The sequence below is a fragment of the Lithobates pipiens genome, unplaced genomic scaffold (genome assembly GCF_037356315.1).
Source record: "Lithobates pipiens isolate NorthernLeopardFrog02 unplaced genomic scaffold, aLitPip1_a1.2 Scaffold_1, whole genome shotgun sequence".
Taxonomy (NCBI): domain Eukaryota; kingdom Metazoa; phylum Chordata; class Amphibia; order Anura; family Ranidae; genus Lithobates; species Lithobates pipiens.
Window position 1 is genome coordinate 254,598,467 of NW_027507685.1, and position 16,131 is coordinate 254,614,597.

A 16,131-nucleotide genomic window follows, 5' to 3' on the forward strand; every position below is an offset into this window, starting at 1 on the left:
AATGCACCAATATAATGGTATTCTATTCAATGAGTTTTATTCTATGTCATCTGTGAAACCCAAAGGTTCCTTCAAAAGGTTGCTAGGGATTCTTTGCAAGTAACCGTTGAGACACCATTGATCTTTTAAGCTATCTGAAAGGATGGGATTCTTCCCAATGGCCACAAATGTAAGAAGAATTTCTTCCCAACTGACCATCACACGAATGCATCATGTGTTGTAGATATGGCAAGTTTTAGCAAGGGTTCCGGGGTTCCGTCAGACCGGAAACGTTATTTCAAGTCCCCCCATGTTAAAAAGGATGAGAAAGGCCATTCCATGTAATGAATATTCAAATTATAATGTATAATACTATATATATATATATATATATATATATATATATATATATATATATATAATTCCAAAATATTATATGTGTGTGCGCTCCATCGGAATTTAGCTGTCCGAATTTCCGCCAGCCAAAAATTGATAGCATGTTCTCAATTTTTCCAATGGAAAAACTTTCTATCGGTAATTCCGATCGTGTGTAATGCAATTCCGACACACCAAAAATCACGCATGCTCAGATTCAACTACGCAACAGAAGCTATTGGCTACTGGCTATTGAACTTTCTTTTTCTAGTCACGTCGTTACATAGTTACATAGTTACATAGTTAGTCAGGTTGAAAAAAGACACAAGTCCATCCAGTTCAACCTTAAAAACAAATAAATACAATAAAAAACAATCCAAATACCCAATTTTATGCCCACAATTGATCCAGAGGAAGGCGAAAAAAAACCCCAGCAGAGCATGCTCCAATTTGCTACAGCAGGGGAAAAAAATTCCTTCCTGATCCCCCAAGAGGCAATCGTATTTTCCCCGGATCAACTTTACCTATGTTAGTACCCAGTTATATTATGTACATTCAGGAAATAATCCAGTCCTTTCTTAATGCAATCTACTGAGCTGGCCAGAACCACCTCTGGAGGGAGTCTATTCCACATTTTCACAGCTCTAACTGAAGAAACCTTTCCGTACTTGAAGATGAAATTTCTTTTCCTCTAGACATAAAGAGTGCCCCCTTGTCCTCTGAGTTGACCTTACAGAGAATAACTCAACACCAAGTTCACTATATGGACCCCTAATATATTTGAACATGTTGATCATATCCCCCCTTATTCTCCGCTTCTCAAAAGAGAATACATTTAGTTCCTCTAATCTCTCCTCATAGCTGAGTTCCTCCATGCCTCTTATCAGTTTGGTTGCCCTTCTCTGCACTTTCTCCAGTTCCCCGATATCCTTTTTGAGAACTGGTGCCCAAAACTGAACTGCATATTCCAGATGAGGTCTTACTAATGATTTGAACAGGGGGGCAAAATGATATCTCTCTCTCTGGAGTCCATACCTCTCTTAATACAAGAAAGGACTTTGCTCGCTTTGGAAACCGCAGCTTGGCATTGCATGTTATTATTGAGCTTATGATCTACCAAAACCCCCAGATCCTTCTCCACTATGGATTCCCCCAGATCCTTCTCCACTATGGATTCCCCCAGTTGTACTCCCCCTAGTATGTATGATGCATATTCTTAGCCCCCAAGTGCATAACTTTACATTTATCAACATTAAACCTCATCTGCCACATAGTCGCCCAATTAGACTTTATAAATGATCGGAATTTGGTGTGACCATGTGTAGGCAAGACAGCTTGAGACGAATTCCGTCGGGAAAACCATCAGAGCTTTTTCCGACGAGAATTCCAATCGTGTGCACGCGGCATAACAAATACTATATATGGCCCTTTGGAGCCACTAGGGCCCACATTTGAGACCCCCTTTGCCTTGCAAGTTGACCACAAATGCTTTAAAGTGGTTGTAAACCCTTACAAACCACTTTGACCTACAGGTAAGTCTAGATTAAGGCTTACCTGTAGGTCCAAGAAATATCTCCCAAACCTATACGGTTTAGGAGATATTTGCCCGAAGACAGCGGCGCGCAGGCGCACTGAATTTGGCATCGTCGATTACGAAGATGGCGCGCAATGCCGCGCGTCTCGGCTCCCATGCGCATGCGCGGGAGTGACGTCATCGCGGCTTCGCCGAATGACAGCGGCGGAGCTGCGAGACCCCACCGAGAAGATGGATGCGGCGGACTACAGGGGACAGCGGTGACTTCGCTGGCTCCTGTGTCAGGTAAGTGACACATAATGGACTACTATGCGATGCGATGCGATGCATAGTAGTCCATTATGCTTTGCCTTTGCAGGGAATGAAAGAGGAAGTAAACTCATCAGGGTTTACTTCCTCTTTAAGTGGTTAATATGTTATAGCTTACATGAGATTTAAGTGATTGGGTTTACATCTACTTTAAACTAGCATAATTCCAAGAACTGAGCCAAGAACTATAGTATGTAGGGACTTATCGGTGGAGTCTTTAAGAATGGGTTACTCAGCTATCCAGACTCCGCTTTTATTAAGGATTGAATTTCTGGGTAGACTGTTAATGAACTTTGCTCTTGTTATGCCTCCACTTTCCATATCACTAAGCCACTTATTTTTTACTAGCGTAGCTCCTGAAGTTAGCAAAGCATCAATCTGTTGTCCCCAGGATGGACACGTTGGCCTCAGAACCGCTCAGTCAGCACATTGTAGGCCATTTTGCAGGGACAGGAAATCTCCAGTTCACGCTCGGTGAAGGGCAGACTTAATCCATCAACAAGCAGCGTGGGTTTCCTCTGTGAGAGGCTAATTAGGAAAAGTTTATAAATAATACATCGGCTATAGATCTTTAGAGAACTTAAATACATTTTAGTGCGACACAGGAAGCGGGCCGCGTACACACAACCTCCCACTCCCGCCCTCAAACTCTTAAATTAATAATGTTTATTCCACACGGAGATGATTAAATGCACGGCGTTCCGTGCGTCTGCAGAGAAATAATCACTTTCATTTACACTTGTTTAATTAGCCTTGATTAGATCAGCTATTCGTGTGATTTATGGATCTTGTACGGAATGTCTGAGCGCGCTCAGGTTGCCGATATAAGAGTAGATGAAACTTGCGTTTTTGTCAATTTCTTCTCAACTGACTTGCAGGGGTGGCGGTGCTGGAAGGTCCAATGTACGCCGTGGGCGGCCATGATGGATGGAGCTACCTTAATACGGTGGAGCGGTGGGACCCTCAAGCGCGACAGTGGAATTATGTCGCCAGCATGACAACCCCCAGAAGCACGGTTGGAGTGGCGGCTTTGAATAACAAGTGAGTTGTGCATAAGGCAGGTCCACTATACTGGAGGAGTTTCACGGTATTGGAACAATGCTGGTGCAGTCAATGAAGGTTCATGTTGGGCCCAGAGACCAATACAAAGACATTAAAAATGGCTTACTACAGTAACAATTGTATCAATTTATTGTTACAATATTTTAACTAATAACATTTTATTTAGCATTAAATATTCTGAAAGGAAACCTTAACTTTCTTTGTAGACCATAGAAACTATAATAAACTAAACTTGCATGCTATATGGGCCATAGGATGTTGACACCTGACCATCACACCTATGACCTGGTTGAACATCCCATTCCAAAATGATGGATATTAAAGAGGAAGTAAACCCTGGTGGGTTTACTTCCTCTTTGATTCCCTGCAAAGGTAAAGCATAATGGACTACTATGCATCGCATCGCATCACATCGCATAGTAGTCCATTATGTGTCACTTACCTGACACAGGAGCCAGCGATGTCACCGCTGTCCCCTGTAGTTCTGAGCGTCCATCTTCTTGGTGGGTTTCGCTGCTCCGGCGAATCACAGCGAATCGCATGCGCACGGGAGCCGGCACTCGCGGCATATCGATGGCACATGCGCCATAGACAGCGGTGGCTGTCTTCGGGTAAATATCTCCTAAACCGTATAGGTTTAGCAAATATTTCTTGGACCTACAGGTAAGCCTTAATGTAGGCTTACCTGTAGGTCAAAGTGCTTTGTAAGGGTTTACAACCACTTTAATATTGAGTTGCTCCCTTAACTCTTTCTACAAGTTTTTGGAGAGTGTTTGTGGATACTTGTGTCAATTTGGCCAAAAGAACATTTTTGAGGTCAGGTACCCTTTGATAAGAAGATCTGGTTTGCCTTTGCCATTTCAGTTCATCCCAAGGGTGTTCAGCAGGGTTGAGGCCAGGGTGCTTGCAGGCTGCTTGACATTCTCTATAGCAAAAGCCAAGGACCAGTTTTACCTAAAGGAAACTCAAACGAAGAACTGTTGTTCCCAAGTCCAAAATGTGCCCGTGTCTGTGAAGACCCTTTTCTGTTCCAACATGACCATACCCAGGGGCGTAACTATAGGGGGTACAACAGTCACGACCGCAACTGGGCCCTGTGCTGCAGGGGGCCCATGCAGCCCCCTCTACATATGGCCGACAGCAGCATAAGCAGCTAGGGGTACCAATGCACCATGCACATGGGTGGCTGGAGGTGGAGAGTGACTAGCAGAGCTCCATGCTCGACTATCGCACTGGCTGCTCTTTAGTTGTGCATTCCCTGCATGACCTGTGTCCTCGGCCAGCTCCTCAGAGTACCCCTCTCCTGCTCCATGCATTGCCGCTCAGTCCGATGTCTGTTCTCCCCAGCCAGATGGGGCACCTAAAATTAAAATTAAAAATAATAAAAAAAAACTACTGATGCCAGTGGTGGAACTACAGGGCTCACAAAGGTCATACCTGTGACCACGCCCTGGAGTTCCACCGCCAGACTCGGAGGGAAGGGCCCTGGCTAGGGTTCAGAGGGGCCCTTCATGGTTTCTTGCATTGGGGCCCTGAAAGTTATAGTTATGCCACTGACCATACCCCTGCATTCAAAGCCAGCTCCATAAAGAGATGAAAAGAGGAAAGGTTTGCCGATACTCTCCCTGACCCTTCCCGGTCGCCCCACCCGAACCTATGATTAAGCCCCAGTGGCTAAATGCATTATTTGGGAAAGACATGTAGGCCGAGGCCACTCCTTATCGTTTACTCACCCAGTCAGGAGCAGCGGCAATCCTTTACTCTTTACATTTACTAACCTCTCGGATTGGTATCAGGACAAGCCTGTACCCCATGTCTTGGGACACAGGGATATGCTTTCACCTCTACTTTGAGCGGTGCCACAAGCAATCAAACAGGTCCATAAAGACATGGTTTGACCAGCTTGTGGTGGCGGAAACTCAAAGGAAGAGTGCAGTTCCAAAGTCCCAAACCTGCCTGTGTTTGTGGAGGCAGGTGCTGGCCATGTTGAGCTTATACTTGCTCCCCCCATATCCTAAGCCAAAGAGGCCAACAGCAGCTCTTGGTCTCCACATAGCCAACACTTGCCTACACAGACACAGGCAGATTTGGGACTTTGGCGGCTTGATGTGGAGGAATCTCTTCTATTAATATTCCTCCACATAAAGCTGGCCAAACCATGACTTTATGGCACTGGCATACACAGGGGCACAGTCATGCTGGAACAGAAAATGGTCTTCACCAAAGTGTTACTCCAGGGTTGGAAGCCCACAATGCACTCGACATATCTTGCTATGCTGTAGATCTAACATTTCTTGCAAGCCCACGTGAGTTTCCACCACACCAAACTGGTCAAGCTATGTTGTTATGGAGCTGGCTTTGTACACAGGGGCCCAGTCAAGCTGGAACAGAAAAGGGTCTTCACCAAACTTTTACAATAAAGTTGGAAGAGCACAATTGCATTTGCCTACAATGTCTTTGTATGACGAAGTATTACCAGAACCCTTTATTGGAAAAACCTGAACCCCAGCATTTTAAGGAGTGGGCAACGTACTTTTTATTAAATTGTGTGGGTCTGATGGTTAGATGTCCACGACTTTTGGCCATATAGTGAATGGTTACAGTAAGCTCCATCTGGTGCCTACAGTTCCCAGTTACCAATTACAGTGGCCCTCAACCGCGTGGACAGAGTTCCCGAAACCTTTGCATGTGGCCCCAGTCTTCAGTAAGCAGAGCACCCTCAGCATTTCCACTAAATATGTTATGAAGGTATTTTGTAGGCCTAGTGAAAGCGATGAGGGTTTAACTTTCTGTAAACGAATGCACATCAATTGCATAGGACTTCTTGGGGCTCTAAAGCCGGTGCATTAAAGTTAAAGTATCAGATATATTTATGTGAAACGGATGTGCTTTTCTGTGCTTTTCTGTCCAGAAGGACCGCTCTATCTTTATTTAGGCATCATCCAGGGTCACCATCCACTTCCAGGACTGAGATGCAGGCTCAGAGACGACACAATCATGTAAATCCTGGTGCCTTTCTTGACTATGTTCAAAAGTGTCTGACAGATCAGCCCCTTATGCAGCCTTTCATCTTGTCACTTACTACAAAGTTACAATGTACAGTCCGAGGGAGGAGTGAGGGAGGAGACTGAGGAAATGTTTTACCCGGCCTGCAGCAGGGTGATGACATCACCTCACCCCGTAAGATCATCTTTAGTGCAACTCGGTGAAGGCTGGTGCTAAAAAATTTTTTAAGAAGGGTGCAAACAAATTGAATAATTCTGAAAAAAACAATCAATTGCAGTCACTGTGCCATCAATTGCTGCCACTGTGCCATCAAACGTAGCCACTATGCCCATCAATTGCCGCTGCTGTGCCCATCAAACGCAGCCACTGTGCCCCATCAATTGCCACCACAGTGTCTATCAATTGCCGCCACTGTGCTATCAAATGAAGCCACTGTGCCCCATCAATTGCCGCCACCATGCCATCAAACGCAGCCACGGTGCCATCAAACACAGCCACTGTGCCCATCAATTGCAAACAAATTGAAAAATTTGGAAAAAGCCCCATCAATTGCATCCACTGTGCCATCACACGCAGCCACTGTGCCCATCAAGTTCCGCCACTGTGCCATCAAACGCAGCCACTTTGCCATCAATTGCCGCCACTGTGCCATCAAATGAAGCCACTGTGTCTATCAATTGCCACCACTGTGCCATCAAACGCAGCCACTGTGCTCATCAATTGCCTCCACTGTGCCCATCAATTGCTGCCGCTGTGCCCATCAAACGCAGCCACTGTGCCCCATCAATTGCCACCACTGTGCCCATCAATTGCCACCACTGTGCTATCAAATGAAGCCACTGTGCCCCATCAATTGCCGCCACTGTGTCTATCAATTGCCGCCACTGTGCCATCAAACGCAGCCACTGTGCCATCAAACACAGCCACTGTGCCCATCAATTGCAAACAAATTGAAAAATTTTGAAAAAAACCCCATCAATTGCAGCCACTGTGCCATCACACGCAGCCACTGTGCCCATCAATTTCCGCCACTGTGCCCATCAATTGCCACCACTGTGCCATCAAATGAAGCCACTGTGCCCCATCAATTGCCGCCACTGTGTCTATAATTCATGTGCCCTGCGCCTGAAAAGGGGCCAGGTGCCTGAATAGGGGATGGCAGCGGCGGCCATAGACAGATTCATGCAATGCATGAATCTATCTATTGGTGCTAGAGGAGGTGGCTGGTGAGAGGGGGCGGCACCCATGCGCCCTTATGGACGCACCACCACTGGTGCAACTGAATGGGAGACCTGAAGCTATTTAGCCCCCCAGGCCCCGAGAAATCGTCATTGTTGGTCTTCCCTGTCCTCTTCCTGCTCCTGAAGTTCAACAGCAGGAAGAGGACGGGGCAGCCCTGCAGTGAAGACTTCTACAGAATCCAGCAGCCTGCCCATTGTGGGAAGTCCTTCATTACAGGTAAGTAATGCAACTAAAGCTGTAGAGAATTTTTTTTTTTTAACTAAACTTAAAAAATACATTACATAAAGAATTAATTACAGATCTGAATTTGATTCTTTTACTGTATCTACCTGGAGTTCAGATTTAGAACTATATGCACTCACCGGCCACTTTATTAGATACACCTTGCTAGTCGCGGGTTGCACCCCCTTTGGCCTTCATTCTTGGTGGCAGAGATTTTGCTCCATAGTGACATGATAACATCACACAGTTGTTTCAGATTTGTCGGCTGCACATCCATGAGGCCGATTTCCTGTTACACCACATCCCAAAGGTTCTCTATTGGATGAGATGTGGTGAGTGTGGAGGCCATTGGATGAGATGTGGTGAGTGTGGAGGCCATTGGATGAGATGTGGTGAGTGTGGAGGTCATTGGATGAGATGTGGTGAGTGTAGAGGCCATTGGATGAGATGTGGTGAGTGTGGAGGTCATTGGATGAGATCTGGTGAGTGTGGAGACCATTGGATGAGATGTGGTGAGTGTGGAGGTCATTGGATGAGATGTGGTGAGTGTAGAGGCCATTGGATGAGATGTGGTGAGTGTGGAGGTCATTGGATGAGATCTGGTGAGTGTGGAGACCATTGGATGAGATGTGGCGAGTGTGGAGGTCATTGGATGAGATCTGGTGAGTGTGGAGGACATTGGATGAGATGTGGTGAGTGTGGAGGCCATTGGATGAGATGTGGTGAGTGTGGAGGCCATTGGATGAGATGTGGTGAGTGTGGAGGCCATTGGATGAGATCTGGTGAGTGTGGAGGTCATTGGATGAGATGTGGTGAGTGTGGAGGCCATTGGATGAGATGTGGTGAGTGTGGAGGCCATTGGATGAGATGTGGTGAGTGTGGAGGCCATTGGATGAGATGTGGTGAGTGTAGAGGCCATTGGATGAGATGTGGTGAGTGTGGAGGTCATTGGATGAGATCTAGTGAGTGTGGAGACCATTGGATGAGATGTGGCGAGTGTGGAGGTCATTGGATGAGATCTGGTGAGTGTGGAGGACATTGGATGAGATGTGGTGAGTGTGGAGGCCATTGGATGAGATGTGGTGAGTGTGGAGGCCATTGGATGAGATGTGGTGAGTGTGGAGGCCATTGGATGAGATCTGGTGAGTGTGGAGGTCATTGGATGAGATGTGGTGAGTGTGGAGGCCATTGGATGAGATGTGGTGAGTGTGGAGACCATGGGATGAGATGTGGTGAGTGTGGAGGCCATTGGATGAGATGTGGTGAGTGTGGAGGCCATTGGATGAGATCTGGTGAGTGTGGAGGCCATTGGATGAGATGTGGTGAGTGTGGAGGCCATTGGATGAGATGTGGTGAGTGTGGAGGCCATTGGATGAGATGTGGTGAGTGTGGAGGCCATTGGAGGACAGTGGACCTCATTGTCCAGTGGTGAGATGATTAGAGCTTTGTGACATGGTGCATTATCCTGCTGGAAGGAGCCATCAGAAGATGGGGACACTGTAGTCATAAAGGGATGGACATGGTCAGCAACAATACTCAGGGAGGCCGTGGTGCATAAACCATGCTCAATTGGTACAAAGGGGTCCAAAGTGTGCCAAGAAAATATCCTCCACACCATTATACCACCACCACCAGCCTGAACCGGTGATAGAAGGCAGGATGGATCCATGCGCCAAATTCTGACCCCACCATCTGAACGTCGCAGATGAAATCCAGATTCATCAGACCAGGCAACGTATTTCCAATCTTCTATTGTCCAATTTTGGTGATCCTGTGCCAACTGTAGCCTCAGTTTCCTGTTCTTAGCTGACAGGAGTGGCACCCGGTGTGGACTTCTGCTGCTGTAGCCCATCTCCTTCGAGGTTAGATGTGTTGTGCATTCAGAGAGGGTATTCTGCATACCTTGGGTGTAACGAGTGGTTATTTGAGTTACTGTTGCCTTTCTATCATCTGCAACCAGTCCGCCCATTCTCCCCTGACCTCAACAGGGCATTTTCCTCCACACAACCGCCGCTTACTGGATATTTTCTCCTTTTCCCACCATTCTCTGTAAACCCAGATAGATGGTTTTGTGTGAAAATCCCAGAAATACTCAGACCGGCCCGTCTGGCAACCAACAACCACACGACGTTCAAAGTCACTTCAATCCCCTTTCTTCCCTATGTTGATGCTCAGGTTGAACTTCAGCAGGTCGTCTTCGCCACATCTAGATGCCTAAATGCATTGAGTTGCTGCTGTGTGATTGGCTGATTAGCAATTTATGTTACAGAGTAATTGAACAGGTGTACCTAAAAAAAGTGGCTGGTGAGTGTATATACAAATATACTGTGCATCTATCTATCTATCTATCTATCTATCTATCTATCTATCTATCTATCTATCTATCTATGTGTATGTATGTATATATATATATATATAAAAGCAGTATAAATTATTCCATTAGAAATCGCTACATTTGTTAGCAGTGCAGTTTAGCATGGCACATAACACACGGGTGGTAGAAGTCTAGGAGAAGTCTGCAGAGCTGCCCCCCAGCATTGCCCCTTCATTCTGCACACATGAAGCAGACATGGAGAGATGAGATAAGGGTCCGGAAACAATAACTGGCTGCTAACAAAGAACCTCCAACAATGGGGGGGGGGACGTGACTTTCCAACCACAGAATTCTATAGATAACAGGAAAGCTCAGGATAATCCTGGATTGCAGCGCCCCCCGCAGGCAGACAGACATGCAAATGAACGTGTCCTATGTCAGGAGTCAGAAAACCAAGGCACGGGTGCTACGGCGGGCACGCAAAGCCATTTTTCAGGGGCTGTAAAATGGTTTCGCCACATCTATGATTTTATTTGATATTTTATCTTTAACCACTTCAATACCAGGCACTTAAACATCTTCCTGCCCAGACCAATTTTGAGCTTTCAGCGCTGTCGCACTTTGAATGACAATTGCGCGGTCATGCCACACTGTACCCAAATGAAATTTTTATCATTTTTTTCCCACAAATAGAGCTTTCTTTTGGTGGTATTTGATCACCTCTGGGGTTTTTATTTTTTGCTAAACAAATAAAAAAATACCGAAAATTTTGAAAAAAAAAATGTTTTTTTTTTGTTTCAGTTTCAAAACTTTGCAAATAAGTAAGTTTTCTCCTTCACTGATGGGCACTGATGGGGTTACACTAATGGGCAATGATAAGGCGGCACTGATGGGCACCGATGAGGTGGCACCAATGAAGTGGCACTGATGAGGTGGCATTGATGGACACCTATATGTGGCACTGATAGGCGGCACTGATGGGTGGCACTGATGGGTGGCACTGATGGGTGACACGGATGGGCACTGATTGGTGGCACAAATTGGCATGGATTGGCATGGATGGGCATGGATAGGTGGCACAGGTGGGCATGGGTTAGGCGGCACAGGTGGGCATGGGTAGGCGGCACAGGTGGGCATGGGTAGGCACTGATAGGCGGCACAGATGGGAACTGGTAGGCGGCATTGTATTATAATATTTTGTACTAATGGATGCCAATCAGTGCCAATCAATAATGCATGCCAATCAGTGATGCCCATTGTGGGCACTGATTGGCATCCATTATGGGCACTGATTGGCATCCATTGTGGCACTGACTGGAATCCCTGGTGGTCTAGGGTGGCATACCTTGTCCTTGGCATCCCTGGTGGTCTGGTGGCGTCCCTGGTGGTCCAGTGTGGGCATCCTCGGGGGGGCTGTGCTGATAATCGATCAGCACAGACCCCCCTGTCAGAGGAGCAGCCAATCGGCTCTCCTCTACTCACGTCTGACAGACGCGAGTGAGGAAAAGCCGATCACCGGCTTTTCCTATTTACACTGTGATCAGCCGTGATTAGACACGGCTGATCACGTGGTAAAGAGTCTCCGTCGGAGACTCTTTACCGAGATCGTAGTTGCCGGGTGTCAGACTGACACACCGCAACAACGATCGCCGCGATGCGCGCCCCCGGGGGCGCGCAGCGGCTCATAATCCTGATCACGTCATATGACGTCCGGTCAGGATTATGCAACCACTTTGCCGCCGTCTATTTGCTATAGGGCGGGCCGCAAGTGGTTAAACATAAATGTAGTAAAGTTTGTTAAATGTCCAGTTTTTAGTGTCATGAGTTCAGCAGACAAATTCTTATGTGTGGGGAAAAAAGACGGCCTTTGCTTGAATCTCTGCATTTGGATCCACATATAAGTGCAAACTGATTTTTTTTCTGAAGACGCCTGTGTTCAGTTCATCGCGACCATTTCAGCTCGGGAAGATTTACCCCCCCTTTCTCCTTTCATGACCAGGCCATTTTTTGCGATGCGGCATTGCGTTCCGTTAACTGACCATTGCGCGGTTGTGTGACGATGTACCCAAAAAAAAATGTGTGTCCTTTATTTCCCACAAATAGCGATTTCTTTTGGTGGTATTTGGTCACCTCTGCGTTTTTTGTTTTTTTTCATAAATTAATTTTTTGCGCTATAACTAGACCGACAGTTTTAAAAAATAAACAATATTTTTGCATTTTTATTGCAAGGGATGTTTACATTTTTTGCGACAGCAATACAAGTGATCAAAAAATAATGTATTTTTTTTAAAGGGACAGTGTTCATGTGCGATGGTGAATGCATACGTACTCTCTCATACTGGTCACTGGAAGTTCAACATGGCACCTCATGGCAAAGAACTCTCTGAGGATCTGAAAAAAAAGAATTGTTGCTCTACATAAAGATGGCCTAGGCTATAAGAAGATTGCCAAGACCCTGAAACTGAGCTGCAGCACGGTGGCCAAGACCATACAGGGGTATAACAGGACAGGTTCCACTCAGAACAGGCCTCGCCATGGTCCACCAAAGCAGTTGAGGTCACATGATCAGCGTCATATCCAGAGGTTGTCTTTGGGAAATAGACGTATGAGTGAAGGTTGAAGATGTTGAAGGGGTGGGGGGGTCAGCCTGTCAGTGCTCAGACCATACGCTGCACACTGCATCAAATTGGTCTGCATGGCTGTCATCCCAGAAGGAAGCCTCTTCTAAAGATGATGCACAAGGAAGTCCGCAAACAGTTTGCTGAAGACAAGCAGACTAAGGAGATGGATTACTGGAACCATGTCCTGTGGTCTGATGAGACCAAGATAAACGTATTTGGTGTCAGATGGTGTCAGGCGTGTGTGGGGGCAACCAGGTGAGAAGTACAAAGACAAGTGTGTCTTGTCTACAGTCAAGCATGGTGGTGGGAGTGTCATGGTCTGGGGCTGCATGAGTGCTGCCGGCACTGGGGGGGCTGCAGATAATTGAGGGGACCATGAATGCCAACATGTACTGTGACATACTGAAGCAGAGCATGATCCCCTCCCTTCAGAGACTGGGCCGCAGGGCAGTATTCCAACATGATAACCACCCCAACACACACCTTGGCGAGAAGGGGCTCATTTAAAATAAATTCTTTATTTTTTCTTATTTATTTTACCTTTTTTACCTATATATATATAATAAGAATATACATCTCTTGTAATAGAAAAAAAGCATGACAGGACCTCTTAAATATGAGTATATATTTAAAATATGATTAATATTTACACTAAAATGCAATAAAAAAAGAAAAAAAAAAGTGTTATTTAAAAAAAGGACTTAAAAAAATGTCCCTTTAAGAACTATGTGCGGAAGTGACGTCGCTTCCACCCTGCTATGTCATGGAGACAGGTGGGGGTCATCTTCCCCTCACTCGTCACCATGCCCATCCAGAGAGAGAGGACCCGATCTCCTCCGCCGCTGCCGGCGGCTCCGGTAAGTGGCGGAGGGCAGCAGAGCATGGCGGGGGAGGGGGGGCCTCACCCGCCACCGATAAAAGTGATCTCAGAGTGATACAGTGAATTATCTGCCAGCCAAACACGGGGATACCGGGGGTTATGGCAGCTAGCCATAACAACGATATCCTCCTTCAAAGTAAGGACGTAGATATCGGCATTCGGCGGTCCGGAAGTGGTTATTCATGGCGGTGTTCTTAAGCCAAAGTGTGAGTGAGCCCCCCACTCCCTTGGCAGAGAACCCACCCCACACGTGAACGGTGTCAGGAGGCCATACTGTTGGCATGACACAGGACGGATGGTAGCGCTCACCTTTTCTTCTACCGGACATGTTTTTTTGTTTTTTTTCCGGAAGCCCCAAAGAACCGGAAGGGGGACTTTCCCCCAGTCCTCAGCAGTCCAATCCCTGGACCTTTTGCAGAATATCATTCAGTTCTGATGTTTTTCCTGGAGTGAAGTGGCTTCTTTGCTGCCCTTCTGGACACCAGGCCATCCTCCAAAGGTCTTCTCCTCGCGGTGCGTGCCGACGTCCTCACACCTGCCTGCCGCCATTCCTGAGCAAGCTCTGCACTGGTGGTGCCACCTCCCACCCCGATCCCGCAGCTGAATACAACTATAGGAGACGGTCCTGGCACCTTTGCTGGACTTTCTTGGGTTCCCTGAAGTCTTCTTCACAAATGCGGTGGAATTATTATTATTTTTTTTATGTGATTACGTTTATTTTCATGGCAATGAGGGACTTTGCAATTAATTGTAATTCATCTGATCGCTCTTCATAACATTCCGGAGGATATGTAAATTGCCACCATAAAAACGGAGGCAGCAGACTTTGTGAAAACTAATATTTGCGTCATTTCTCAAAACTTTTGGCCATGGCTGCAGTGGCGGTGCGTCCATAAAGGGCGCAGGAGCGCCGCCCCCCCCCCTCTCTCTCCTGTAACCCCTCTCTAACCATAGATAGATTCATGCATTGCATCACTCTACCTATGGTTGCCACCCCCTATTCAGGTGTCTGACCCCTTGTTGGGCGCCGGGCACCTGAGTTACAGCGGCGGGTTTTTTTTTTTTTGGAAGCGCCTGATTAACAGGCTTCCAAAATGGTAAACAGCGAGGTGCAATGCTGAGCGTTCGCTGTTTACTCCGTGTTGTGTTAGGAAAGCGAATAAATCGCTTTCATAACACTGACCCGCCTCTCAGCCAATCAGGTGCTCGGGTCTGGTTACCTGTCGCCTGATTGGCTGAAACAACATTATTTAGACGCCTCATAGAGAGGACCAGAGACATCAAGGAGCGTGGATGTGGAGGACGCCACAGTGACCCGCTGTGAGACAATGGCGATGCACACTGGCAGCATTTGATGGGGCACAGTAGCGGCAATTGATGGGTACACTGGCAGCAATTGATGGGGCTCACTGGCAGCAATTGATGGACACACTGGCAGCAACTGATGCAGCACAGTAGCGGCAATTGATGGGCACAGTGTTAGCAATTGATGGGTACAGTATCTGCATTTGATGGCACAGTGGTGGCAATTTATGGGTACAGTGGCTGCGTTTGAGGGCACAGTGGCTGCGCTTGATGGGCACAGTGGCTGCATTTGATGGGCACAGTGGCTGCATTTGATGGGCACAGTAGCTGCGCTTGATGAGTACAATGGCTGCATTTGATGGGCACAGTGGCTGCGCTTGATGGGCACAGTGGCTGCGTTTGATGGGCACAGTGGCTGCATTTGATGGGCACAATGGCTGCACTTGATGGGCACAGTGGCTGCATTTGATGAGCACAGTGGCTGCGTTTAATGAGCACAGAGGCTGCGCTTGATGGGCACAGTGCCTGCGCTTGATGGGCACAGTGCCTGCGTTTGATGGGCACAGTGGCTGCGCTTGATGGGCACAGTGGCTTCGCTTGATGAGCACAGTGGCTGCGTTTGATGAGCACAGTGGCTGCGTTTGATGGGCACAGTGGCTGCGCTTGATGGGCACAGTGGCTGCGTTTGATGGGCACAGTGGCTGCACTTGATGGGCACAGTGGCTGCGCTTGATGAGCACAGTGGCTGCGTTTGATGGACACAGTGGCTGCGTTTGATGGGCACAGTGGATGCGCTTGATGGGCACAATGGCTGCGCTTGATGGGCACAGTGGCTGCGCTTCATGAGCACAGAGGCTGCGCTTGATGGGCACAGTGCCTGCGTTTGATGAGCACAGTGGCTGCGCTTGATGAGCACAGAGGCTGCGCTTGATGTGCACAGAGGCTGCGCTTGATGGGCACAGTGCCTGCGTTTGATGAGCACAGTGGCTGCGTTTGATGAGCACAGTGGCTGCGTTTGATGAGCACAGAGGCTACGCTTGTTGGGCACAGTGGCTGCAGTTGATGGGCACAGTAGCTGCGTTTGAGAAGCACAGTGGCTGCAGTTGATAAGCACAATGGCTGTGCTTGATGGGCACAGTGCCTGCGTTTGATGAGCACAGTGGCTGCGTTTGATGAGCACAGTGGCTGCATTTGATGGGCACAGTGGCTGCACTTGATGGACACAGTGGCTGTGTTTGATGGGCACAGTGGCTGCACTTGATGGGCACAGTGGCTGCGTTTG

General features: G+C 47.4%; 1 protein-coding gene across 2 annotated transcripts in view; it reads left to right on the top strand.

Moving 5' to 3' along the window:
- KLHL4 (kelch like family member 4) overlaps nt 1–16,131 on the top strand; it is a 605,202-nt gene that overhangs the window by 553,531 nt on the left and 35,540 nt on the right. For both annotated transcript variants that reach the window (XM_077485270.1, XM_077485275.1), the window contains one exon: nt 3,076–3,238. In XM_077485270.1, coding sequence (XP_077341396.1) covers nt 3,076–3,238 — 163 coding nt within the window. The remainder of the gene's footprint in view (nt 1–3,075; nt 3,239–16,131) is intronic.